Source organism: Periplaneta americana, chromosome 11 (genome assembly GCF_040183065.1).
Source record: "Periplaneta americana isolate PAMFEO1 chromosome 11, P.americana_PAMFEO1_priV1, whole genome shotgun sequence".
NCBI lineage: Eukaryota > Metazoa > Arthropoda > Insecta > Blattodea > Blattidae > Periplaneta > Periplaneta americana.
In genome coordinates this window covers 52,602,538-52,629,494 of record NC_091127.1, presented here as the reverse complement: position 1 = coordinate 52,629,494, position 26,957 = coordinate 52,602,538, and the positions used below count along the sequence as shown (strand labels likewise).

Sequence of the window (26,957 nt, the reverse complement as noted above, 5' to 3'; positions counted from 1 at the left end):
GGCTTAGATGAGGAGTTCGCGACAGGAACAGTTTTGCTGTGACGCATGCGCTGACCTCTCATGCAGTGGCAGCGTGATCCTTACTTGAATTTATTTTCGTGTATACATTCCAGATCAAATCAAGAAGATTCCTTCTTGCTCCGGTTACATATCTTGCATATTATACGAAGGTTAGGTTTGGTTAGTTTAGGTTTTTATTATCCTAGTCCGCGCATACGCAGACAGCCAAAATGATCCTGTCGGTCATGGCGCATATGATAGTTTTTCTTTCGTAATATTCATAAACAATAATATGATGAAAGCGGTGAATAATTTCATGGCCGCTAAAAGTTGCCTTAGTAAAAGACGAGGTTTTTTCTCTAAAGACCACAAATAAAACGGCAACGCGGTCATAATTACGTATTTAACGCTTTAACGAACATTAACCAGAAACTTACTTTCCTTCATTTTAATGATTTACCCCAAAATACACCTTTTTCCCCTCTTCGTTTCGGTGTGATAACCTACTTTAAGATCTTACTGCATCTGCATTTACTTTTGGTGCATTGAAAACACCGCCGTTGCACTGCATTAACCTTGCATTTGACTAATGGAGTGAATTATTTAAGAATATAGTCGCCAATTTTGCTACCATAATTTCGATTGTTTGACACGACTAGGTACGGCCCGGTGACTAGTGGCCAACGAGAAACGTCGACGGCCGACGTTGATGTACCGTGCGTATTATCCAGTTGTTCCAATTTCTGTTTTGTATGTACCTACAATAATGACTTGATAACACTTTCAGAACTTCTAGTTCCTCGTAAAGCAAATTGCTCTATAAATAACCACTTGGTCAAAGCTTTCCCCAATCATTCTAACTTGGACCGACCTCGAGTTGATCGAGAACTATCATGACTCAGTTTTGCTAATAGACATACCAAGCACTATAGCTCTCAAGAAGGGCTCCAACGTATTAAAGGACGAAGCAACCCACTTGCTGTAAATCAAAACCATGGCCTAATTTCAGTAACAGAGAGGAAAGTTCTTGTACACCTGAAGCAGTATCTGATTTTTGGGTCTCTGAGAAAATACCGAATATAAGTATAGCCTAGTCATCACGTTCATTTATTAAACAAACGGCTTCCTTTGTGTTTTGATAAGTCTTTTTTGCACTATTAATTATTCACGTGGAGGTGACATATACATTCCATTTAGAGATTCTTAAATTGGCTAAGAACAGGTGCCGCTTTCTGTTGATTGGAATTAACAAACGTTATTAGTAGATCCCGGATGTTTAGACATTTATTACAGTTAAAATAGGCAGGCAAAAAAGACAATAAAGTGTAAAAAAAGGCACAATAATCTTTGAAAAAGGCATTGTAAATTTTAAAGAGGCATAATATATTTTAACAATAAATTTAAATTACATCAAAATAACTCACATATTTACTTCGTAGGTGACATATGTTGAGTTATAAATTACTTTTTTTCGTGATTAATTGTCTTTTCACAAACCTTACATAACAAAAGTGTTCCATCGGTTGAAAACACATGAACAACAAATTCACTAACGTAAGCATGAAGTTTACTTTTCAATAGTTCACTGAATTTAGGCATTCTAGCTAACCTCCTACATAAAAGTAGAAAAAAAAACACCTCTACATAATTCCTAATCACATATAACAGATTTATCAATTTAATGCACTTTCAAGACAACATTTATCACTTTCACTATGTTTCCAGCTAGCGGCTGCAAAAGAAGTCATGTTATAACCCTGATGAAACTGAATGGAATAATAGCTTGAAGCAGTACTTCCATCTAGCGGTCATTACCAAATAATTAATTTTCGACAGTGGAGATCCTAGTGGTTGTTTTATTGTATATGTTGCCATTTCATAACACGGGAATGGCCAATCTGATATATAGGTGATCACGGACATAATTCACCATTTGGAAAAATATCGTGAGTGAATAAAAGCACTTGTTATAGAACTTCATCACAGGGAATAAATACCTTGGTTTACCACTATGAACCAGAAACAACACGTTAGAGCACACTATGAAAGCATACACATTTAATTCTCCAGAAAAGGATGTGGAAAGAAGGTTAAAAAGACGATACATGTCAAGCAACAATTCATGCTTTATTTGTTAAATGAATTTAAAAAGTTGCTGGACTCTTGATGTAAGCGTACTGAGGATGAATATAGCCTAGTTTTATAGGCCTATTGTATGTAACAAATGAAAACTTTTAAAAAATTGTGCTGAAGCTTTCTGAAGTACCACCTATCACTATTTTATGTGAGTTTGAATATTAGAGAGCTTTTAGTCATTAAATAGACACAGGAGATTGTAAATTCATGTTAAGCTCAATATTTGCTTAAGACTTCAGAGTAAAGATCTTAGTACAAATTGAGATTCAATAACACCTGGTGAGTAAGATTAAGGAATAAGTTTTGTGTGTACGTCTGCGTTTCTTTCATTGGTCAGAAAGTATGGCATAAGAATAGGACGTATTTTCCATTAGTGGATTGCCACTACAAAATAACAAAAATGTCAATAAGGGGAAAATATGTAACTAAGAAAAAAAGGCAAGTAATCCTCTTCTAAATGAGGAAAAAATACTAAGAACATTTTTTGTTCCAATAAAGAAAAATTCAGAACTTATTGCTAATAAATATTAATTTCAATACAAACATACACAGTACGGAAAGAGTGTGATTATGCGAAGTAGGCCTACTAGTGCTAAAGTAATCACCATTTAATTCGTAGGAATTTTATCTAATTATGAAAATTGAAAAATGAGGAAATTATTCTTAAGCTATTTCTCAATCTTTAAAACACCTAATTTCAACTTCAAAGTTTATAATATATTCTATTGTTAAATTACTTTCTGCATTATGTTGCTTACATTAATATCCTATTTTCTACCGCTGTCATTATTTTGTTGTTGTTTCGTACTAAATTAATGTGAATACTTTAGAGCATTACTCTGAGTTTTGTGCTGGTGCAGCAGTCACTGTTGGGAACTAAGATTCATTCATCTTACTAAGCAACGCGAGGTAGGAATAGGCTGTGTTCAGCACCTGTGAAAAATAGAAGAGTGTTGTTACTTTTAATTTAAATTGATAATGTAAAATTACAATTCAATTTTTATTACTATGATGATTAAAGCTGGTTTATTTGTTACTGAAAACAATCTACTTTCATGCACAATAAATTAGCGATGGATGAAATTTCCAGAGATTTTTTAGTGTGCAGTCATACACAATTTGTGCAGTAATAAACCAATATGCGCAGCAATAAAACAAATTTTGTGCAGTAATAAAAGTTACAAGACGACAACAGATAGACTACCAAGTGAAAGCAATAGTCTTGTATTCACGGAAATTTGCATTGTATAAGTTACACACAATTACAATAAACAGAAAAGCACAAGTAATGTAATAGTACATTATGCAATGAGCCTATAATGGTAGTAATTAAGACGCGAGTATGTTTATGAAACGAGCGCAAGCGAGTTTCATAATTTTCATACGAGCGTCTTAATTACCATTATAGGCAAGTTTCATACGACTCTTTATGCTCGATCATATTTCTAACTTGAAATTATTCATAAGTATTTATGTTATTCTTATCTGACTGGGGAGCGGAACTGACCTAGTGCAATATCTCGTAAATTGTGAGATGTGCGCAGACGCGAAAGTATTGATTTTTTCCGAGAAACAAATGTCATTGACCTTGATATAATCTAGAGAGTAAAATAAACATTATTCTTGATATAACCTTGAAATTGATTTAGACATTGAAAAACTAGACGACAAATTGAGCTTATTTGAATATTATTTACAATTAACGCCAATTATTATAGTAACAGAACATAACCTTCTGCGACAGTATTGGATTTCCAGCCTCCGTGACGTTTCGCTAGTTGTCTTTCGATTGCATATCCGAGAATAATCGATACTTGCGCTTTCATATTGCTACAATGGTGTTTTCTGATTGGTGGAACACCTGAACTTTAATGAATAGGTGTACTTTAATGAGGTCCATTAAAGGGCTGCTACCAGGTGTATAATTACTACATTTCGGCATGGTCGAGCATAAGCAATTGTAGCATATGCAAGTATAGTTTTTCAGGTAAAGCTCCCTGTGAAGCAGACTTGAATTATTCAATTGTAGCATAATTAAGAACAATTTATGTAAAAAATTAACTCGTAACAATCAACAATCTTAGAATTTTGGTGCCGATTTGTGCAGTAATAAGAATTGCTTAAAACTCTGGAAATATCTGTTTTCTGTATATTTTAAAGCTAAAGACTTGATTTTTGTACACATACTACTACTGATATCAGTAATTATCTCTTTAAGTTTCATGTTTATAGGTTCAATAGTTTAACCCTTTGGAGCACAGGAAGCCAAAAAAAATGAAAAAGGGTAATTTTTATGTTTTCATATCATGGATCATAACAAAGCTTCTATAATTTTTTTTGTAAAATTTTAACTCTGCACACAATTTCAAAAGAAATTATGGTCATTATGAGCGACCGCTATGCTACAGTAGGGATTTTGTTATAATGTACAAATGAATAGCCGCCCAGAACAAGGTTGTAACCAGCAAATAAGAAATTCTTTAAAAATGGAGAAAGAAAACATTTTACTGTACATACTTTTAATTTTTTAGAGCAAGGTTTACAATCAGACAAGTGTGCTGGTTTTAATACGAGTATAAATATGACGCACAGTCCACATCTGTGGAGTAACGGCTAGCGCATCTGGCTGCGAAACCAGGTGGCCCGGGTTCGATTCCCGGTCGGAACAAGTTACCTGTTTGAGGTTTTTTCCGGGTTTTCCCTCATCCCAATGTGAGCAAATGCTGGGTAACTTTCGGTGTTGGACCCCGGACTCATTTCACCGGCATTATCACCTTCATCCCATTCAGACGCTAAATAACCAAAGATGTTGATAAAGTGTCGTAAAATAACCTACTAAAAAAATATTACGCATAGCGCATCATTGACAATCATTATTCACAAAAAAGTCAACTTATGAGAAATGACGGTTACAACCTTGTTCTGGGTGGCTATTCAAATATAGCTTTATGTGACATTTACAATGGTTTTACAAATGTAAACTATAATTTATTAAAAGCATGTCCATGTGCATAGAATAGTGGTCTGGAAGTGAGACCATAAATATTTTCACACACACAGATATATATATATATATATATATATATATATATATATATATATATATATATATATATATATATACACCTTCAGAATTATTTTTCCACCATTCATTAGTGTTGTATAGCTTTAGTAAAATACAGATGATAAAGCTTTACAAAAAATTACCTATGAATGCCAAATAAGCTATTTTTGAAGCAACGTGTTTGAACAGCAACACTGCAGATGGAAGCATTTAGCAGAGAACAACTGCTGCTGGTAATTTTTCTTGCTACAATCGAGTTAGTTCTATTTGAAAACACAGATGGCACCTCTATGTATTCTCAAGTACAGTGACTCTACACAGTCACTGTATTCTCAAGTGGTGGTTGGAACATCATTGTGCTATAATTGTAGAGAAAGAAAGAAAACAACTGTTCTTCTAAAAAACCACTATGCTGCAAAGGGTTAAGAGTTATTTACGTTCAAAAATAATTAGCATATTTTCAAAATTTTTAATCTCCCCCAAATTTTAAGCATCATGTCCTATAGAACTATTGCAAAATTGTTTTTGGAACATTAACAGCCTATTCTTGATTGCAAAGCTCTAAAAATGTTAAATTATGGTTTATTTAACGATGCTCGCAACTGCAGAGGTTTTATCAGCGTCGCCGGTGTGCAGGAATTTTCTCCCGCAGGAGTTCTTTTATATGTCAGTAAATCTACAGACATGAGGTTGTCGCATTTAAGCACGCTTAAATGCCATCGATCTGGGCAGGGATCGAACCCACAACTTCGAGCAAAGAGGGCCAGCGCTATACCGATTACTCTACCGAGGCCGACTCAAAGCTCTATAATCTTACCTTTCAGTATTCTTAATATTGTGTCATATGTGCAGTGTTGCCAGATTAATTTTTAATTTCTTCTTCATACAATTTTTACTGTTTTCATTTAACGTTTATATTTGAACAATAATATTTTCATGGAAATATAAAAGGGGTAATTTTGAGGGTTTCAACATCCCTTCTTCCAGAAATTCCCTAAAAATTTGAAAAAAAAAAATGTATCCTACCACCTGAAACAATCCTGCACATAACTTACTTACATCTTCCCGTTGTAATATTTTATGAAGTTGGAAGTCTCCTCCTCACCAATAAAAATATTATCCCTGACTAGGATAAGAAATATATAAGCGGAGAAAGTGATGCTTATACTAGTGGAGAAATCATTCTTCCACTATCAAATATATTTCTCTTCTGAGTATCTAAAAATTTCAATTTTTCCTCCTCTACCAAATAAAAATGTCTTATAATTTCTCTTAATGAGACATCTCTGCCCATATGTATCTAAGTTTACTGATTGGGTTGCTAGTCTATATTACTTTTTAAGTAAACATACCGCAGTGAAAGTTTCAAAAGATAAGTCGTTGAAGATTCCATTTCTCAGCTTCACTGGGTGGCTGGCACGCATAAGCATCGTGGGAACCAGTTTTTTGTATGAAGGCGATTTGTTGTACCAATCTGTACTGTACAGAGCTATCTGCACCTTCTCGCTCTGTCAAAATTAGAAAAATTCTGTTGGTTTATTTTACGCACATTTTGGAATAGTGGGGCAGCCTGGAAAACAACTGTGACAATTGGTAGCACTGTCAACAGGCGCCAGCCAGCTGTACATATGATTGTAGGAACGCGATTTTTTGGTTGATTATTTAGCGACACTGTATCAACTACTAGGTTATTTAGCGTCAATGGTTTTGGTGATGGCGAGATGGGGCCGAAGACTCACCATCACCAAAACCATCGACGCTAAATATGGGCCGAGGACTCACCATAGACCTGACTCTCGCCTTAAGGTTGGAGAAAACATCGGAAAAAACCCAACCAGCTAATCAGCCAAGCGGGAATGGAACCCACGTCCTAGCGCAGCTCCGAATCAGTAGACAAGCGCTTCTGCTGACTGAGCTACGTCGGTATGACGTTTTTAAGCTATGCTATACACAGTAGATGGTAGCCTATGCACCAAAATTTAAGAGGCGATTCTACATGTTAAATACAGGGTGTCCATAAAATAAGTAACTATTTCGTGTTTACGCTAACTTACGAATGTTTTTATTGTTATAGGTTGACTAATAAGTACAATGTTGACTATTGCTGAACGTGTTGCCGTTGTGACATGGCGTCTTCAGGGTGGTAATGAGCTGCGACGACGGTTTACAACGGAAATTTCGAAAGATTGGACCAACGAATAAATCCATATGGAGGCTGTTGAATAAGTTTCAACGAACAGGCAATGTTGCTGACGAGTCTCGACCAGATCGACCTTCCCAGCTGACATTGACGCTATACGGGAGTCAATTGAACGGAGTTCTAAATCTGTACGTTGTCTTTCGCGTGAATTGCAAATTCCGAAATCAATGGTGTTCAAAGTGCTGAAGTTCACCTTGAAGTAGCGTGCATGTCATTTGCAAGTGTTACACCAGTTGCATGAAGAGGACCTTGCGGAACGGATGGCAATGTGCATAGATTTGCTGGATTCTGTGGAGACTGATGATTTAATGTCACACGTGTTGTTCATGTAAGTGGACAAGTGAACCGGCATAACTGTCGGATTTGGGCCGACAAACCTCCAACAGATTTCATTGAGCATATCAGAGACAGTCCAAAGACCAATGTGTGGTTGGGAATCACGCAGACAAAGATATATGGACCATTTTTTTTTTTCAGAGAGAAGACCAATACTGGTGCCTGTTGCTTGGATATGCTGACAGAGTTTCTGCAGCCACAATTGGAACAAGATGGTATCGTAGACACTGTTGTTTACCAACAAGACGGAGCCCCTTGCCACTATGTGACAATTGTTAGGGACTACTTGAATGAAGTGTTTCCCAACCGGTGGATAGGACGAGGCGGCTGTAGACCATGGGCAGCAAGATCCCCAGACTTACCCCTATAGACTTTTTTGTATGGGGATTTGTTAAATCCAAGGTCTACACAAGAAAAGTGTCTAACGTTGATAAACTGAAACAAAGAGTTCGTGATGCAGTGTCACTAAACACACCACAGTTCTGCGAAATGCATTCCGTGAAACCGTGTCCAGATGGACGACATGTCGAAAGGAACCAATGAGTGTGTATGAGTGAGTTTATAGTTTACAATCATCTTTTGAATACAAATGTCATGAACTATATCGTTTTCATGAAAATAGTTACTTATTTTATGGACACCCTGTATAACAAAATGTTTATTACATTTTCCTTTGATGAAGCACCGTTAAGTAGAAAAAAAATAGTTTTTACCCAATGTTTTCAGCGCTCTATTGTGGTAATGGCCCGAGAGAAATGGCTGATTGCTATACAAGCAGTTAGATAAAATAATCTGATTAGTTAATGTCTTGAATCTTTTTTTTTAAATAAATCGTTTAGCCATGAATTTAAATTGAATAATAGCGAAAATTGTTTAAATCAGGGATGCAAAACTGTGGTACAATTGAAGTACATGTCACAAGCCGGAACACATAACTCATCCCTTCCTTTCAACCCTCGCGTCATTGTACAGTAAGAGGAGAAGAAATATGCATTCATTGTGCTTGCCTAACGTCACAGAAACGTCATTGAAATTCCGGCCTTGTGGAGGGGGGAACGAACTCTTTCCCCATGCTTCCAACACTCTCTTCCCCAGTTCTGCAATCCTGGTTTAAATAAATCTGGCAAGGCAGTGCACTTCGCTTGTTACCGACTGAGTAAAAACAGAGTGGGAGGGGAAGGTAAGGAGTGCAGACCATGCGCTTGCTTAGAGTAATTGCATGCCAAATGAAGGGTACACGGGAAAAACGATCACGGTCCATCAAAAATCGAAATTGAGTTAATAATCCTATCTTATAGTGGAAAAGAAGTACTATCATGTGGTCTAGCTAGTAATAAGAAATCATCATTCTTGACATTCCACTACGTCAATTTCTATTAAATACACACATAACAAAGTATTAAGTGCTTAAACTTTAAAATTCGTTTTTCTCGAAACTTTCTATTCCCGTGTACCCTTCAAATGCTTCATAGAAACATAACGATTTCCATTAAAACGGCGAATGTTACAGAATAGAGCTTATTTAGATTTTTCAAATCTCTTCTCGTGATCTATTACCAGTTTCATTTTGATGCAGAAGTTACCATCCACCCTGTATATAAATACTGTGTTCGTTTGAGTGTTTCTATATTTGTTTCTTACATTTTCGTTACGTTTTTCCTCATCCGTTCGCACCGACATACAATCCATTGCTGCGTAGGGGAGAATATGCAATTCAATGCGTTATAGGAGAGAGTAGCTATATTTTGATCAACTTGAGAGGTCCACATCTCTTGCCTCCCTAGTCAGCATGGCACAGGGTTACTTTTGAGATAACAGAGGGTAGCACATGACAAGGGAGAAACACCAAGTCCCTTGGACGGTATAAAAATCTCATTGCCCACCTAGGAATCGAATCACTGATTGTGAGGACTGGAAGTTTAACGCTATCCATAGAGCTAAGGTGGCGGGCGCTGTGTACATAAATGAAGGGTTCAGAACCATAGTGGGCCAAGCGCCATTTACTAAAACCGTAGAAAACAAGGGTTAAAATGGAGTTATTACCATAATTCAATGGAAACATATAGCAAATAATATAAAGTATACACATTAAAACTAAATGATATGTCAATCTTCGTTAAACTATGGCATTCACTTAACTTTAACCCTTGCTTTCTCCGGTTTTAATAAATGGCGCTTGGCCCACTATGGCTCTGAACCCTTCAAATACAAACATGAAATCACCGACGTAGTCTGGAGTCACAGCTCACTCTAGAGGTAGCGAGCGCATTTATGCTTCGAGATTGAGATGGGAAGAGAGATCGAATCCCACTTGGACTGATTAATTGGTTGTGTTTTCCCCAAACTTAAGACCAATATCCAGATAATTCTAATGTGATGCCTCGGACCGATCTCTTTATCTCTCAATTCCATCGATGTTACATAAGCACGTAGTTGATTAAGTGTCGTTAAATAAGGGATTGGAAAAACTACGTACATGAAACAAATATATATGAAACAAATAGTAAGAAAAAATGCAAATCCTAAAGAAATATAGAGAAGTACACTGCAGGGTTTACTCATAGGTACGCTATACTCTTGTTTTCTTTTTCTGTAATTGCGACAACGTTGGAGATTTGTCACAGTGAAAAAATGGACAGGAAATGTTCTGGAATACAATGCTCATGACTACAGCCCGGATGTTTAAGAATTTATTTTGGTTGAAATAGGCAGGCATATAGGCACTAAACATAGTAAAAATAGGCAGTGAAGTAGGCATTTATTATTCATGAAAAGACAAAAAATAGATAAATACTTAATAAACTATCCCATATGGTACTCACTTTCCTCGGTTACATGTCACAACAAGATGTTTTTTTATGTTGTCAACTGTCATAGTGAGCCGCCTGTCAGAGAGAACGTTTTTCATGGTGGAAAAAGATCTTTCTACTTCTACTGAAGTGATTGGAGCAAACTTAAAACAACTTATTTGATAAGGACTGTCTCTACTTTCTTTCAGAGATCGGGAAAAATCGACTGTGAATTGTCTCAAAAAGAGGAGTGTGAAAAGGGATTATAGACTTCAAAGTACGCGTGACTTGTGCGTGCAAGCGACAACAGTAACGGAACCTGGAGACTTGCTTTTAATACTTACCTCATCCCCTTTCTTTCGCTGGTAAACCCCGAAGTGACTTGAGCACTGAGGGTTATATGTTCAAACATCTTTGTTAAGTGACATAAAAGATGGAATCGGTAGGGGACAAAATTTACGACTTCTTGGAAACATATGTATTGTTGTAGAATAAGATTCTCAGCAAATATTTGTGTGAAGTGAATATGGGTATCAGGGGCGGACGCAAGGGGGGGGGGATTAAGGGGATATATCCCCTCCCGAAATTTTGAGAAAAAATACGAAATAAGAAACAAAAATAATATTGATTTTAATTCGTGAATGTACATAGGAATTAGAGGGTTTTCCACTTAAATTCTCTTTGCTAAAATGTTAAATAAATGTATATTTGCATTGAAAGAAATCCTTATATCTAGGATTTTTTTGCCTCTGCTTCGCAACTCTGATCCACTGCCCACTGGAGAGTAGCACTGTTCTCTGGCACTTACTACAAGATACAATGCAAGAGGACTAATAATATAACTCGTTATGAGTGACTAAGTGGCCAGGATCCGACGGAATAAGCACCATCTTAAATCACAATGTGATTATTTTTCGCATATCATGATATGCACCTCTGCACACGTATGGACATTGTGCCATTGTCATACATCTCTATGACGCAGTGCATGAGGGTAGGCCACTAGAGGGAACCCAAGAAGTGGAACTTAAACTGAAAGGATTCGATCCGACATCGGGATGGGAATCCGGTGTGGCTTAGTGGATAAAGCGTCAGCACGTAGAGCTGAAAAACCGGGTTCAAATCCCGGTGCCGGAGAGAACTTTTCTCTGTTCCACTCTTCCATCATCATATGATGACGCAGAATTTCTGCACTGAAATATTATTATATGTGCTTCGGTACATCGTAATATAAGCCATACAGAAACCAACATTTTTGGTGTCTATGGTTGTAACTAGCCATGCTTTTAGCCTGTCACATGGTTTAGCCAGTCTACTACAGTCAGAACAGATAGATATTAAGACATGCATTAAACTATGTAAGGATCTAGAAAGAGAACTGGAAGATTTTCGTTTAAATTTTCAGCCAGTGAACCTAGAGACAAAAAGTGTTGCTGAACTTACTGGAATTACGCTGGAAATTCCAAGAACTGCATGGAGACAAACACAGCATTCTAACTTCACGACAGAGTCCTGAAGAATATTTTAGGTTTTCAATTCTCCTTCCCTTCTTAGACTATTTTATTAGTCAGCTCAAGGACAGGTTTTTAAATCATAAGGGAATCCTAAAGTCCATACAAACTTTGCTGCCTAAAAACATAGTGCGAGCATCAGATGAAGATTTAGAAACTGCTGTTCAGGCTGTAGTAAATCAGTAGCCCAATGATGTTGATCTATCACCAGAGTCTTTCTTCAATGAATTGAAGATGTTGAGAAGAAATTTCCTTGATCAGAAAAATCTTCACCTAATGCCTACTGATTTTATATTATCTTTGAACATGTGCAATGAAATTATTTTTCCCTGCACTCACAAGGCGCTAAAACTTTTCTGCATGTTGCCTGTAACTACAGCAACACCAGAACGGTTGTTCTCAACATTGCGGTATTTGAAGACTTACTTGAGGAGCAGACAGATTAAATGGACTGGTCTTGATGATGATACATACAAATGTAGAAATAAAAGCTTAGGAAGTACTGGATGAAATGTCTAAGAAGCCTCGTCACCTTCTTCTATAAATATCACTCTGTCATTGTTTTTGTATTGCAGTCATTGTAAATATTAAAATTTAAAAATTGTGGTTTATTTAACAACGCTGGCAATTGCCGAGGTTATATCGGCGTCACTGGTGTGCCAGAATTTTTTCCCGCAGGACTTCTTTTACATGCCAATAAATTTACCGATATGAGGCCTGTCACATTTAAGCACACTTAAATGCCATCGAACTGTGCTGGGATAGAACTCGCAACTTCGAGCACAGAAGGCTATACCGACTACGCCACTCAGGCCAACTTGTAAATGTTTGTGACTCGGAAGCAAATTGTGAGTATATAAACTTATTTCTCATTATACCATTTTTACTATCTCCTCAAATCCCTCCCCGAAAAAAAATCCTGCGTCCGCGTGTATAACCGTACTTTTTTATTTTTTTATACAATTTATGTGCGGTTTATTTTAAATGCATTAAAAACATAGAAAATGTCCAATAATGACGTAAAAAGGCTAAAAAAAGGCATTTAACCTTAAAATAGGCAACGGGAGCTAAAATAGGCAAAAAAGACAAAATAAAACTTGGGACTGTCGTCCCCAAATGTATGCAAACGTGTTTATCTCTAATAGGTCTTTCATACATACACTCAGTTTAAAAAAGGCATTTTGCCTAACATCCGGGCTCTACAGTCATGACATCTTACGTAAGTTAATTCTGAAATTCACACAAATTTAATGCTAATATCAGATTACTTAAATTGTGAAAAGTAGGTTGCTATTTATTAGTGATATCTAGTATCTTTATTATAAATTTATTTAAAACTGAAAATTTCAACTATTTCTAAAGGTACTCTATATTAGTTTCAATAAATTCAATACAATATTCAAGAGGCCTACACTTTACGTTAGCTGACATTCTAAAAACGGGGTGTCTACATACGGGAACAAATATGAAGAGTGTGACCTCAAAACTCGCTGAGTCTATTTGGCCATTTTTATGATTTATACATATATGGTACATGATTGTTTTTAGAACTCTATAATCATATTTCATGTTTTTTTCTTCCAAAACAACAACAATCCATGTCTAAAAGTTTGTGTTATTGCGCATATCACTTGAAAACTCGCTCAGTCCGTAGACCGGTGGATAAAAACAAAACTAGCCCACTCCTTTCATAAAAATGGACTGAACGCGTTTTGGGTTCACACTCTTCAATTGCCATCCCGTGAACGGATTACAAGACAGTCCAATACATTTCTCTTAAATGTAGAATTGTTCTTTGAAATTAGGACATCTGGAAACTCAGATCTTACCTGATCAATGACATCCTGTCCATACCAGCAGTACACGAACAACTTGATTAAAATCATGACACACAATGAGAGGAATAAGAAGAATTCCATGAGTTTTACTTCATTCTGAAACATGTAAATAACATATAGATATAGAGATAACATACTCATACTTACTGGCATTTACGGGACTCATTTCTGAGGTTAAGTACTGCGTGTTCAGTTCAAAGTGTGTCATGGCTCGCTGTATGCCGTCATGTGACTAGCCGATGAGCCTAGAGAATTCAATCTTCCTACACTTCCGCAAAGGCGTATTACTTAAGTGCCAGAGAAGTTGCCTGGCAAGTACGGCGTTCATTCTGAAGAGTACGTACCGATACGTACGGTAACGCCGGTAGTGGCAGGAATGTGAACTATTTGGAAACACGTACTGAGGTGAGTTTTTTTCCTTACTGTCGGGATACGGGGAGAGGGTTAAGACGATTACTTACGTATTTGTTGACATTAACTTGGACGGTCAACATGGACACGGAGCATTTGATTTGTGTTGTGGAATGTTGCAGTACGAAACCGATGATAACAAATACCTTGCGTACGACTTGCCCGCGCAACGCCTTGAATAATAGGCAACTTCTCTGACATAAAAGCTGAAACTCGCTTCAAATCGCTGACTCACAACAGTGACGTCATGACACACTTTGAAATGAATACCCAGTAGTTCATGTGTTTTTATAGTTGGTTCCGATTTCAGAGTGTTGCGCAGTACTAATTTCTATTTTGAGAAGTTCACCTGTGTAAAGCGGAGTTCTAGGTCGTCTGCGTCCGTGCAACTACACGTATATAAAATATGGACGTAGGCTTCTTTACTGTCTACTAATCGACCCGCGTTCCTTAGGACTCAGAAGGAAGTGCGGTCCACCTATGTTCTTTCAGATGTAGTGAATTATGGAGTGACATTTTTCAAATCTGCCAAGAATGTCGTTTTGAGCAGGAAAACAGAAATGACTTCCACAGCTCAACAATAATCCTTTTATGTTACATGAAATAAAATAATGACGGAATTTTTTTTCTTCCCCAGATTAAGCACATGAAAATGTTGCCAAATCCCCACAAAGCTTGTACATTTTAAACATTTTCTTTACCAATTCATGAAATACTGTAATATTTTTAGAATAATTTACAAAAGTATTTTGAAATCTAAGTTTTATAGTTATCACTTATCACAATTACTAGTCCTTTCCTTATGATTCAGTGCTTTATATAGCACCGTCATTACTGAAAATCTGTTCCATATTCTCACTAAAGAATTTATTTTTTCAGAATAAACCCAAGGATAAGTTCCGTCAATGCCAGTATATTTTCATGGCTCTCACCTTATATTTACATTTAACTACATAATATAATATAGCATATAAAAGCTAATATAAATTAAATGTGTTTTTATGCTCGACCATGCCGAAATGTAGTAATTATACACCTGGTAGCAGTCCTTTAATGCATGTCATTAAAGTACACCTATTCATTAAAGTTCAGGTTTTCGATTAGTCTCGGATATGCAATCGAAAGACGAGGGAAACGTCACGGAGGCTGGAAATCCAATATTGTCGCAGAAGGTTATGTTCTGTTACTATAATAATTAGCGTTAATTGTAAATAATATTCAAATAAATTCAATTTGTCATCTCGTTTTTCAATTCTAAATCAATTTCCAGGTTATACATTCTCTGCATTACATCAAGGTCAATGACATTATTATTCCTCGGAAAAAATCAATACTTTCGCGCCTGCGCACATCTCACAATTTCGAGCTATGAACAAGGTCACTTCCGATCTTCTGTCAGATACAAATAAAATGAATATTTCTAAATAATTTCAAGTTAGAAATATGGTCGAGCATAAAAAGTCGTATGAAACTTGCCTATAATTTTAATTAAGACGCTCGTATGAAAATTATGAAACTCTCTTGAGCTCGTTTCATAAACAAACATACTTGCGTCTTAATTACTATCATTATAGGCTCGTTGCATAATGTACTATTTTAAATTAACTAAGATACAGAAACATGAGGAGACAAGAGTAAAATATATATCCATGCATACCTGAGTTAAATGGAAAGCATTGGAGCATATCATAATGGGTATATTCATCATCTGCAATAATCCAGCCACGCTCACCACCTCATTAAGTTTGGCAGCGAACCTACAACACATATGATGGTATGCATTGAAGATTGTGTGTGGAATATTACATATTGTCTAGACTATGTCTAGTAAATTAAAATAAAGATAATTCAATTCCACTAAATAAAATGTGGAGATTAAATATTATCATTCCATCTACGTATCTACCTATCCAATGGCTTTTTTCCTCAGATCTCTCAACTAACACTCTATATGCATTTTTGAATTCACTCATACGTGCTACATGCCCTGCCCAACTCAAACGTCTGAATTTAATGTTGCTATGTTAGGTGAAGAATACAATGTGTGCAGTTCTGCGTTGTGTAAGTTTCTCCATTCTCCTATAACTTCATCCCTCTTAGCCCCAAATATTTTCCTAAGCACTTTATTCTTGAACACCTTTAACTTTTGTTCCTCTCTCAAAGTGAGAGCCCAAGTTTCACAACCATACAGAAGAACCGATAATATAACTGTTTTATAAATTCTAACCTTCAGTTTTTTTGAAAGGAGACTAGATAACAAAAGCTTCTCAACCGAATAATAACAGGCATTTCCCATATTTATTTGATGTTTAATTTTCTCTCGAATGCCATTTATATTTGTTACTGTTGTTCCAAGGTGTTTGAATTTTTCCACCTTTTCAAAGGATAAATTTCGTACTTCGTTCTGGTCACGAGACCAGATGTATGATGTACTACGGATAAAAAAATATAACGTCATCAAAGTGCAGGTCCTGTAAGGATTATCATAGAATAAACCATTGATGATGTATAATACATGATAATGCCAGAGAACATTCACAGTGTTACATTTTGTAAATGACACAAAAATAATTTCACCAAATTACATGCAAATACAAAAAAAAGGAAAGCATAAGTATCCCAATACAAGTCTTAGGGTGGTGCTGTGTTACGGTCCTCATTCTCAGGAGGCACTCGGTACTGATTAGCAGTAGGGATGTCAGTCTTGCGTGATGGTCACACAGGAAGCTAGATTTGAACCAAACACAATTCTTACGGAAAGAAGTCAAATTTCCAATCTCCTCGGAGAACCGAACTAGTTTTTAATTTGTGCATAAAGTACCCGAATGAAATTTAATTCAATCTTTAGAGATTATTTTCAGTAATTTAATTAAAATAAATTTTACAGCTTACAAGTATTAAAATTCTTGTGTTTTATTTCTAGTTGAGTGCCATTTTCCTTCCAGAACAGATACTACACTCTGAGACAAGTATACAAATATATACCTATATGGACATGTCTCAAGATGGTTTAGAAACATCCCCTAATTTGGTTTTAGAGTCTAATACACAAATAATTTGTCCCAAGGTAGAAGTACTTCGTTTGGACATGAATAGCTTCCTTATGTATCCCATCATCAATACCTTCAGCCTTGTTTCCATACAATAACAAATTTCACGGTCAGGGATTACAGTCGCTTGCATTTCCATCATGCATTGTTCTGACTACTTTTATTGTCCTTCGTTTCTTTGAAAGAACTAGATTGATTGGCGGAATATCCTACGTCCAAGCTTTTAGTAACGCATTTTATGATATAAACTGACTTTTGAAAATAAGCGATTTGTCATTTCAGATACAGCCGTTCAACATAGTTTCTGTGCGGTTCTTTTATCCTCCTGATTCCTGAGAGTATAGTATAATATACCACACTTCATACATGATTATGATATAAGATGTTTTTGCAAAGACTCGAAGTATAGTATAATATACTTGAATTTGTGCCCTAACTGTAACCTGCAGAATATTTTCAGCATTTCTCCCCATGCCAGTGACTTTTTTTTGAAGTGTAGAATTATATTGAATTTTAAAAATAAAACAACAAATGTCTCAGGACTCAGGAGGCTATTGGGCCAAATGAAGCACCCGATTAGAAAATCTTATTAACTTTATAGATCACATATATTATTTTAATGCACCGAAGTGCATACTGTATGATATTTCCATGCAGATATTCTGCGTCATTATACGATGAAAGAGTAATGGAACGGAGAAAAATTCTCTCCGGCGCACAGTGTGAAATTTCGCCAATCTAGCTGGCCAAAAATATTTGTCGCTTCTATAAGCACGAGTAGTAATGTTTTATGTTACAATAACATGAGATTACCCTTATTCCATCATTTGAAGACAGTTTCAGATGCGCGAGGTTTCTGAACTCGCGAGATGTCGGTTCGAATCTCTACGGATTACAAAAAAATATGTTACATTTTGGAATTGGCATAGAATATTCTTAAATTGGGCAATTGGAAAAGAAAAATTACTGTAGGTAATGTTCAATATTTTAAAAATAATTTTATTACTTCTTTAACCAGAAATAATTATTTTGCGTTAAGTGTTGGACGGATAATTATCGGACAATTATAATACTGACACGTACACATTTTAATCACTGTCTTAGCAGATATGGAAAAACCTACTGTATTTTAACTCACATATATTGTATCTAACATCTAGAATCTTAAACATTTTCACAATACATCACACTTTAGAACGTAATAAAATATATAAAATATTATTGTCCAGCAGTGGGGAAATAAAGACATGTTAGCCAGTAGTTTATAAGTGAATGAAATTACACTTAAAAGTAACATTTAATAATGATAGTAATAATAAAAATAACAATAATAACAATAATAATAACAATAGCATACTAAACATAATAATTGAATAAACAGAAAATAAATACTCCTGTGTAAATGGAGATAGAGCAGACTGAATCACACAAACAGAACATAATACGAAATAGAAATATTAAAAAAAGAATGAAGACGGTAAGAAGGCAATAATACTAACTCAAAATAAAGTGAATAATAAAATATTAATATAATAAAGAAGGGATATATTAAAATACTGACTGACACTTAAATTAAAACAGGTAATATCTAAGCAAGAGAATGTTTTCAGACCAACAAATGCTTGAAACTCATTATCACTCTCACTATCTCCAGCATTAAAGGGAATGTCAGGGTCCGTAAGCAACTTTATAGCGGTGATAAATCAACATGTGTTGTGTGCCGAAACTTTCTGAGACTGGAGATGGTAGGATCACTTGAAATCAACATCATAGAAAGTATATCTCTTTTAGTATGGATTCTTGACATCTTTCCAGTATGATTCTGCCTGTATCTTCTACAGTCCTTGTTGCGAGCCTCTTGTGCTTCTTCCGATAGTTGACCTATTGTAGCATGAAATTACTTACAATTTCTGGGCCATGAACCAGGATCTTATGAACAGATACTGCCATATAATACCATGTATATAAATTAATGTACAGTTCTCTTGTTTGATTTAAATATTGTTTGAGTTTATTTTCATTGGTGTCCTAATACTATTTAGAACATCCTCTTACACACTTGGTAATCTATGAACTGTATGGTCCAATAATGACTGTAATTTAATTTCTGCATTTACTTCTGTGATCGAAATACTGTCCTCTGGAGGGTAACATGCTTCTTTTGCCTGACGTAAAATGTAGTAGGAAGGATATATCAGTGATCCTAATTCTTTTGCATTGTTGTACACAATTTTATATTGATTGTACGTAATATTGGCACTAACATAGAAGGATAATGCCTGTTCAGGAGTAATTTGCTTCGGTTTTGATTCGAATAACTGCCTGGCTTCTTATTTTTGTTGCTCTTTTAAGGGAAGCTAGGAACAGTTCTTTAACAATGTTAGCAGCATCTCTTTACCCTAAATGTTTAAGATCTAGTTCAGCTGCTAACATTACAGCTCCGGAACCTTGCCCCTGAGAAAAAGATTTAGCTTTCCGCCTCTTACTCCTGTAATTACTATCGCCAAAGAATAATTTTGGCCTACCTTACTTGAACCCGATTTGTTCGTAAATTCTGCACAGTCCGATTTCATGTTTCTATGTATTTCTGCTGCGAATGTTAAGTCACAATCTAACCACTGGTGATTCAATTAAAAAAAATTGATGCATCCGTCTTCCACACTTAACCCACTTGTTATTAAACTGTATCGAACGTTTTGACAAAAAAAAATTTCATTTTATTAAGAGTTGTTTTATTACATTCTCCTATGTCCAAAGCCTGAAGCAGCGAGTCCAGCATATTTGTATTCCTTGCTTGTTTGGAGCTACTACGCCACACTTCAAACAGCCTCCGCCTTGCATTTGAAGTGCGCGAGTCTGAAAATGACAAACTTCCGCACATTTCCGCACTTTGAGATTTTCCATGCATATTTAAAACATAATTATGTAAATTCCAGAGTTTGGAACTTTTTGGAAATTTTCAAAACTCTATTTAAAGGAGAAAATATTTTTTTAAATCCTATATTTTTTGGCCATTTTAAACTTAATGCTGTGGCTTATTAGTAGAAAACAAATTATTTAAATATATATAGGATTAAAGTGCATACCTTCCTCTGCATTTTCCATGTTTCACTTTTAAAATACCACGCTTCTGACAAAAGTTATACAGCTTCTTCTTATGGTGCGCTGAACGCAACTGAGAACGGCAACCGAAAGCTTATCTCGAGGCGTATGTTTATGCTTGTGCTGAGTGTAAACTATGATGACCCTTGCCAAACAAAATGCAGAACAAGATACTCCAGACATTTAAGAATAAAATGTACTTGCAGCATGGATCTCAATTTTCGAAGTCAAAAATTGACTTTTGGCCAGCTAGATTGGCGAAATTTCACACTGTGCGGCGCACAGTGTGTAATTTCAAGCAGCTAGCCGGCCAAAAATCAATTTTCACACCCCATCTTTAATTCTAAATTCTTATATAGACGTGTTTATAACACTCCAAAGTATACTATCCAAGTGTAGACAGATGCTTACATCTGTTAGGGGACCCTCACAACAGAGCGTAAGTTGCATGTCTGCGATAAGATCATTTACGCTGCAGAGGCAGGCGTGCAGTTTGTATTTCGATGATGCAAAGTGAGGAAGTTAATATAATATTTTTCTTTAATATACAGTGTGGATATAATATAAGAAGGTATATACTTACAAATAAACTAATTCTTTTGCTAAAAATTATTATCTTATTGTTTAGAATAAGTGTCTGAATATACATGTGCAGAGAGTCAAAGTTCTATCTTATTACATTATTTTGAGTTGAATTTTAAAAGGTGTAGCCCTCTATCACCTCGCTGAAATTTTGTGGAGATATTCATTATGCTTTTGTGAGCAAGATGTCGTGATTTTTTTCTGCAACCAGATGCAGACAGAAAAACTATTAATTATTTTCAGACACCATGCGCTCCGTAATCCGGAGAGCTGTTTTCCAGGTATGGAACAAGAGCGAGACAAACGTGAAATTCTCAAATATAATTGAACATTTTGGTCTGAAAGATTACTCTGAAGACATTTTACAGTCAATAAAAAATTAATTAAATTTCTATGCTCGAAAATTCGATTACGTTGGGAAAAATACAACATGAATGAGAAAATTTTCTTAAAATATAATGTGCTATGTTTGAACCAAGATGCAAAGTCTGAGAATAAAATATATAATACTTTGAAATCTACTACAAAACAATTCCAATTTGATTCTGCCCGTACAAGCATTCGGGGACGTCCACGTAAACTTTTCGGAGAACTGAGCGAAAGACCAAAACGGAAAAAAAATTTAGTCCACTTTTTAAAGAAAGATCTCCAGAAGAAAAGCTTTCTACTGCCCATATGAGTTTCAGAACTTCTAGGAAAAGAGATGCGGCCAATATTGTAGCAGAGCTTTTACTTGCATCACTTCAACGTGCGACAAAATCGAGAAAAAACCGTGAAAATTGATTTTGCAGGAACGACCAACAATTGTCACCTAATAAGGATCTCGCTTTGATTACTGATTTACAGTTGACCTCTAATCAATATAAAGAATTAAGGAAAATGCAAAATCTTGTAAAAGTTAATTTAGACCCACCGTTTTATTTATTGCGAAACATTGAAGATAGGATAGGGTCAGGCAGGAAAGGGGACTACCTTGTTGACATGATAAAACAAAGCAGTCGCAATAAAAATGATGCAAATACCGCAAGAATATTTTTCAGGGAGGTTTCCACTTTCGCATATATTACGGGAATAGATGGAAATTTAATGAGTCGTTTACACTCTATCAGAAACCTTTTTCTTGAGGTTTTGCAATACTGTTGAACGGGCACTTGACATGTATGCAAGGGAGACAAGGGAATTATATTTATGCTTGCACAAATAATATTATATGCCTACAACTCTTTACAAACTCTTGGCTCATGGACAGAAGGTTACATGACACTATTATACCTACTGGCAAACTATCTGAGGAAGCCCAGGAAACGAGGAACAAATATTATATTAGACTTTTCAGAGAAGTCTTCGCAAGAAAAACATCAAGAAAGACACAAATACCTATCTTTTACTTATTTCTTTGGACACTTATATAATCAGCTTAAAGAAATTAAAGAGAGAAAATCGCTGTCGATTTTAATAGTAGTGCTGCTATTCTCTCCGAGCCTCTATTACTCGGTGCTGCCGAAGGAAAGACTAGCAGCGAGGATACAGATTCTGATGGGGATGCATCTGACGTCTGAACGAGTAATATATGTAGCAATATTCCTTCGTCTTACGCTTTCAATTTTATGCGCATTCCACATTATGAGCATTAATTTATTTTTTCACTCAAATCGATTTTTTACAACATTACTAATTTTATTTTCAGTAAAAATAGTTGTTATTTTCATTTTCATTATTGAAAACTTATCTACTTCAATAATTGAAGTTACATACCAAATTTTATGAAAATTGAGCGATTAGTTTTCGAGAAATGATTTTTGGCCGGCTAGACTCGCTAAATTACACACTGTGCGGCGCCGGGATTTGAACCCGGGTTTTCAGCTCTACGTGCTGATGCTTTATCCACCAAGCCACACCGGACACCCACCCCGGCGTCGGACTGAATCGTCTCAGTTTAAGTTCCAACTCTTGGGTTCCCTCTAGTGGCCGCCCTCTGCACTACGTCATAGATGTCTATGAACGTAGGACTGAAGTCCACACGTGTGCTGAGGTGCACTCATTATGAGTGACTAGTTGGCCGGGATCCGACGGAATAAGCGCCGTCTTAAATCACGAAGTGATTTACGCATATCATATATATTATTTTAATGTACCGAAGTACATATGAAATTTCCATGCAGATATTCTGCGTCATCATACGATGAAAGAGTAATGGAACGGAAAAAAAAATTCTCTCCGGCACCGGGATTTGAACCCGGGTTTTCAGCTCTACGTGCTGATGCTTTATCTACTAAGCCATACCGGATACCCACCCCGGCGTCGGACAGAATCGTCTCAGTTTAAGTTCTAACTCTTGGGTTCCCTCTAGTGGCCATCCTCTGCACTACGTCATAGATGTCTACGAAAGTAGATTTGAAGTCCGTTCCATTACTCTTTCATCGTATGATGACGCAGAATATCTGCATGGAAATTTCATATGTACTTCGGTACATTAAAATAATATATATGATATGCGTAAATCACTTCGTGATTTAAGACGGCGCTTATTCCGTCGGATCCCGGCCAACTAGTCACTCATAATGAGTGCACCTCAGCACACGTGTGGACTTCAGTCCTACGTTCATAGACATGTATGACGTAGTGCAGAGGGCGGCCACTAGAGGGAACCCAAGAGTTGGAACTTAAACAGACGATTCTGTCCGACGCCGGGGTGGGTATCCGGTGTGGCTTAGTGGATAAAGCATCAGCACGTAGAGCTGAAAACCCGGGTTCAAATCTCGGCGCCGGAAAGAATTTTTCTCCGTTCCATTACTCTTTCATCGTTTATAGATCACGTTGTCTGAACAGCTATAATGCTTTGTTAGAGCTCTGCTGGGCTGGCGATAGCGAATGTCAAATCACAGACAAAGTGCGCTTGACGTGTGAATACTTTCATTTGAACCAATGTTTTGCTAGCGATGGAGAATTTGGAGTATAAAATTACTGGAAGTTGTGCTGATGACATAATACATGCGTAGCAGTGTATTTACATATATAAAACAAGAGAGATTAGGGGAGGGCATGCCAGTACAGGACACTTAAGCCTTTTCATGAACTGTGGAAAATTGAAGGAACTGATTGCAGTAACAGTACCGCAAATATGATCATTAACTTTTACTCAAACAATCTCCATAAATTTAATGACTTACAATTAAGACAAATTACATAAACAATTGAAGTTAAACAACCTTGATGTTACAGTACAGCAAAAAATGGATCCCAGTATCGGACATACAGTAAACAACATTTGTCATACAATTTTAAAAAATACAAGCAATTACAAATAAGGAATCATTAGCATGAAAAATTTTGAATCGAAAGTGGACATTTTTGATACCAAAACAATCCCTTGAAGGCATTGATTATGTGGGATAATTATTGTATTCACTGACAATGACCACATACAAAACTATCAATGTTATCTGAATTGGTATAGTCCAAATTGCACATAAAGTTCACAGTGCCCAGGGTTCATCACTTGTTTCCAAACAGATGATACAGTCTGTTTCATCTTATGTTAAAGTCGACAGTTCTAATTTATGATTCCATTTTCTTTGCCAGATTTGCACTGTATTAATTGAATTCCCTGATTTTAGTTCCTTAACTATGTTGTCTAAGATATTTTCAGAAACAGAGACATAACCAGCTGCCTCTCTGATAGTGATCCCCGCTTCCATAACTTTCTGCAAAGAACATTTCATATTATTCTCTTCCCATTTGCCTTTCTTATTATTTTCCACGTCAGAACAAAGGCCTTGAAATAATAAATAGGCTATGAAATCATACCCTTAATAATATTTTCTTGTCCGCTACTATGGGAACAGATACTGTCCGATACTGGGTGCATAGCACGCTGACGTAAAATTTCCCGCTTCCACATCATAGTCACTCGCAAATCAAAAACCAGTTATGTAGTATGTAGCCCTTTCAATGTACAATCCAGTAACTACATATAATAAATGGTACTGTCACCTAAAGAGACAGTAGAAATTATAGAAAGTGCAAACATACACCAAAACGTAATCTACTGTAAAGGCCTAACACGTGTCTCAACCAGTCGAATGCAGTGAATCGACAAACTTTGTGACGATACATAGTAGCCGTCTACCATCTACCGGGCATAGCAAGAACTATGTTTGTCCGAAACTGGGAGCTATCCGGGGCTGGGGGACTTTCCCCTAAACATTTTTGCAATCTAAAAAATACAAAATCTCACACTATAGAATACAACTAGCAGAAACACACCACGGTTTAAGTTTGTTCTAAATGAGGGATGAGGCAATGCTGACCTATTCAGACGTCAGGTTTGGACTGTTCCCATTGTTAGCATTTACAATTACGCAACGATCTTTAAGTTGTATTTATCCCATATTTTAATTAGGTGAGAGAAAAAATACATTGCAGAAGTCGTGAGGAACATTGTACATACAGACTCAGAAACAAAATTTGGGCCATCTAATTTCACTGTTCCAGATATAACTCATTACGCATGTGCAGTAAACAAGGGCGCCTAAATTATGCTACTTATGAACAGTCTTGCGAAGATTGTTGCCTATATAGGAGGACTCCTACCAAAACTCGGCCTATTTTTTTTAATTCTGTTTCTGTACAGTAGTGGCAAAAAGAACCGGACCGACGGAATAATCAAAGTCCCAGAAATGAGCCACTGCGCATGCCACGCCCGCATTCACAAGATAGCGAGTAATCTATTGAAATTGTTGTAGTTTCGACTGCTGACGTAGCCCATTTCGAAAGCCATTAGAAAATAAGCTGGTAAGATTCATGTTCTGGGAACAATAAGTTAATTAAGTAGTAAAATATAGTTGCAATCGAAAAGTATTGGGAATAAATTTGACTAAGGAACAAAAAAAAAAGTTTCCCTCCCAGACAAGATTCGAACGAGAGAAAGTCTTAGTTACCAGTCTATCGTGCTCTGGAGTGAACAAGGCTCTGAAATCAGCTACAAGGGTCAGTCTGGTTTTTTCGCCACTACTGTACAATGACAAGACATAACATAGTTCATATATAGACTAATAATGTTGTTCGCTTCTCTGTCATTCTGGTAAGGATTAGCTACGTATCTAGCCAGGACACTAAAAATTAAAATGGCAGTGTATTAACTGTAATTAATTATGATGCTAGTTTTAAATTGTATGTATCATAAACTTTTCCAAATGAAATGTTTGGTTTAGTAAGTTATATTTAAGTTTCTAAACAAGAGATGCTTCTATATACTATAACGATTCCTTATTTAAAAGAAAAATTTCATCCTCTCTGAAAGGAATTATGAAATTGATTGACTCACTCAATTGTCTTCTGGTGCCTCTGGATGCAGTCAATAAGATAAAGTCGATAACGTTCTTCTATCATAGTTTCATGCTCTTCAGTTGAGGCGTTCGAAACGAAATCCTTATTTGATCCGAATACCTCTTCAGCTACGTTTTCATTCATTTCATCCAGCTGGGAAACAATAATCTTAAACTTGACAGATACAAGACTCATCAAAACCATCAGCATCGAATCAATCGCTTGGCTGGAAACAAGCATCATCATGCCGCAGAAATATTGAAACATGAACGTTAAACTGAATTGGAGAGTATCTTCAAGGTTAAAAGGTGTATACATCACATACACCATTTTTTCTGTGATGTCATATGTCATTGTCGAATTGGGAGGTTGGTTATAATACATATATCTCTTCACTATAGGAATAAACACCGCAAAAGACAAGATGACCACAGAAGAAGATATTCTCAGAAACATGAACCATTTTGCTGTACGTTCACTTTCGTCAATTAATCTTCTGTATTTTGGCTTAATCTTTATCCCCAATTCAATTTTCATTTCCTCTACCATTTCTTCAATAACAGGCTTATGGTAAACGAAGTTGATAAAATCGCATAAGGCTATAACTGCT

General features: G+C 36.1%; 1 protein-coding gene across 1 annotated transcript; it reads right to left on the bottom strand.

Moving 5' to 3' along the window:
• Nucleotides 1–1,455: 1,455 nt before the first annotated feature.
• Nucleotides 1,456–26,590, bottom strand: LOC138708519 (odorant receptor 67c-like). Its single transcript, XM_069838634.1, has 5 exons — nt 26,346–26,590; nt 15,943–16,042; nt 13,866–13,970; nt 6,553–6,708; nt 1,456–3,069 (listed from the first exon to the last, which is right to left on the bottom strand). Exons 1-5 carry the CDS (start codon nt 26,588–26,590, stop codon nt 3,013–3,015), a joined length of 663 nt encoding a protein of 220 aa, XP_069694735.1. The 3' UTR covers nt 1,456–3,012.
• Nucleotides 26,591–26,957: the final 367 nt, after the last annotated feature.